General features: G+C 68.9%; 1 protein-coding gene across 1 annotated transcript; it reads right to left on the reverse strand.

Moving 5' to 3' along the window:
- Positions 1–292: 292 nt before the first annotated feature.
- Positions 293–926, reverse strand: PHLDA1 (pleckstrin homology like domain family A member 1). The gene has a single exon (XM_035334428.1). It carries the CDS (start codon positions 790–792, stop codon positions 313–315), a length of 480 nt encoding a protein of 159 aa, XP_035190319.1. The 5' UTR covers positions 793–926; the 3' UTR covers positions 293–312.

The following is a 926-nucleotide window of genomic DNA, read 5'->3' on the forward strand; positions in this document are numbered from 1 at the left end:
TACCGAACGCCGCGCTTTTTCCTTCGCTTTTTGGGCACGGCCTATGTTCCAAAACGTCCTGCAAACAAGCCTTTGAAAACAAGAAGCCAACAAACGACCAAACTAATAAATAAGATACGTTAAAGTTACAGTACGTCACGTCTGCCTGAAGTCCCCGGGGCACCGCAGGATCCGTCCCGAGGTCCCCAAACCCGGGGCTGGAGGGGCTCCTGGGCGCGGAGGGCGGCCGGGCGGGGGGTCCCGGCCAAGCCCGCTGGGTGTCCCGGCTTGGGGGGCGTCCGGAGCCCCCCTCGGGGGGCCGCGGGGCCGGCGCTAGGCGGAGTTGGAGGCGCTGCGGATGCGGGGGCCGTGGGGCTGCTGCGCCAGGTGCTGCTGCTTCTGGCGGGTGGAGCGCACGGCCAGGATGGCCTGGCGGTTCTTGTACTGCACCATCTGCAGCGTGATCGCCGCGTTCCAGCCCTGCTCCTGCGCGCACCGAAAGTCGATCTCCTTGCCCTCGGCCATCACCACGGTGAAGTACACGTACTTGCCCTTGCGCTCCACGCAGTCCACCGTCTTCATGTTGGAGAAGTGCAGCTCCTTGATCTTGGCAGCCGGCTCGGCGCCCGGCTGCTGCTGCTGCTGCTGCTGAGCCGGCTGCTGGGGCTGCGGCTGGGGCTGCTGCTTGGGGGACGCGAGGAGCAGCCCCTCCTCGGTGAGGATGCAGCGCTTCTTCTTCCAGAGCTGCAGCAGCCCGTCGCTCCTCTTCTCCAGCACGCCCTCCTTCACCGCCTTGCAGCCGCTCTCCAGCATCCTCCCGGCTCCGCGGGGGCTGGGCTCGGCGGGCGGCAGCCGGCACCAGCCCAGGAGCCGCCGCCGGAGCGCCCCGGCCCGCGGGATGCGGAGCGGCTGCCGCCCGTGGCGCGGCGTGGCTGCGCCCTCCCTCC

Source organism: Oxyura jamaicensis, chromosome 1 (assembly GCF_011077185.1).
Source record: "Oxyura jamaicensis isolate SHBP4307 breed ruddy duck chromosome 1, BPBGC_Ojam_1.0, whole genome shotgun sequence".
NCBI lineage: Eukaryota > Metazoa > Chordata > Aves > Anseriformes > Anatidae > Oxyura > Oxyura jamaicensis.

Coding starts and splice junctions, on each gene's coding strand:
- PHLDA1 (XM_035334428.1), bottom strand. CDS start 792: ATGCTGGAGAGCGGCTGCAAGGCGGTGAAGGAGGGCGTGCTGGAGAAG.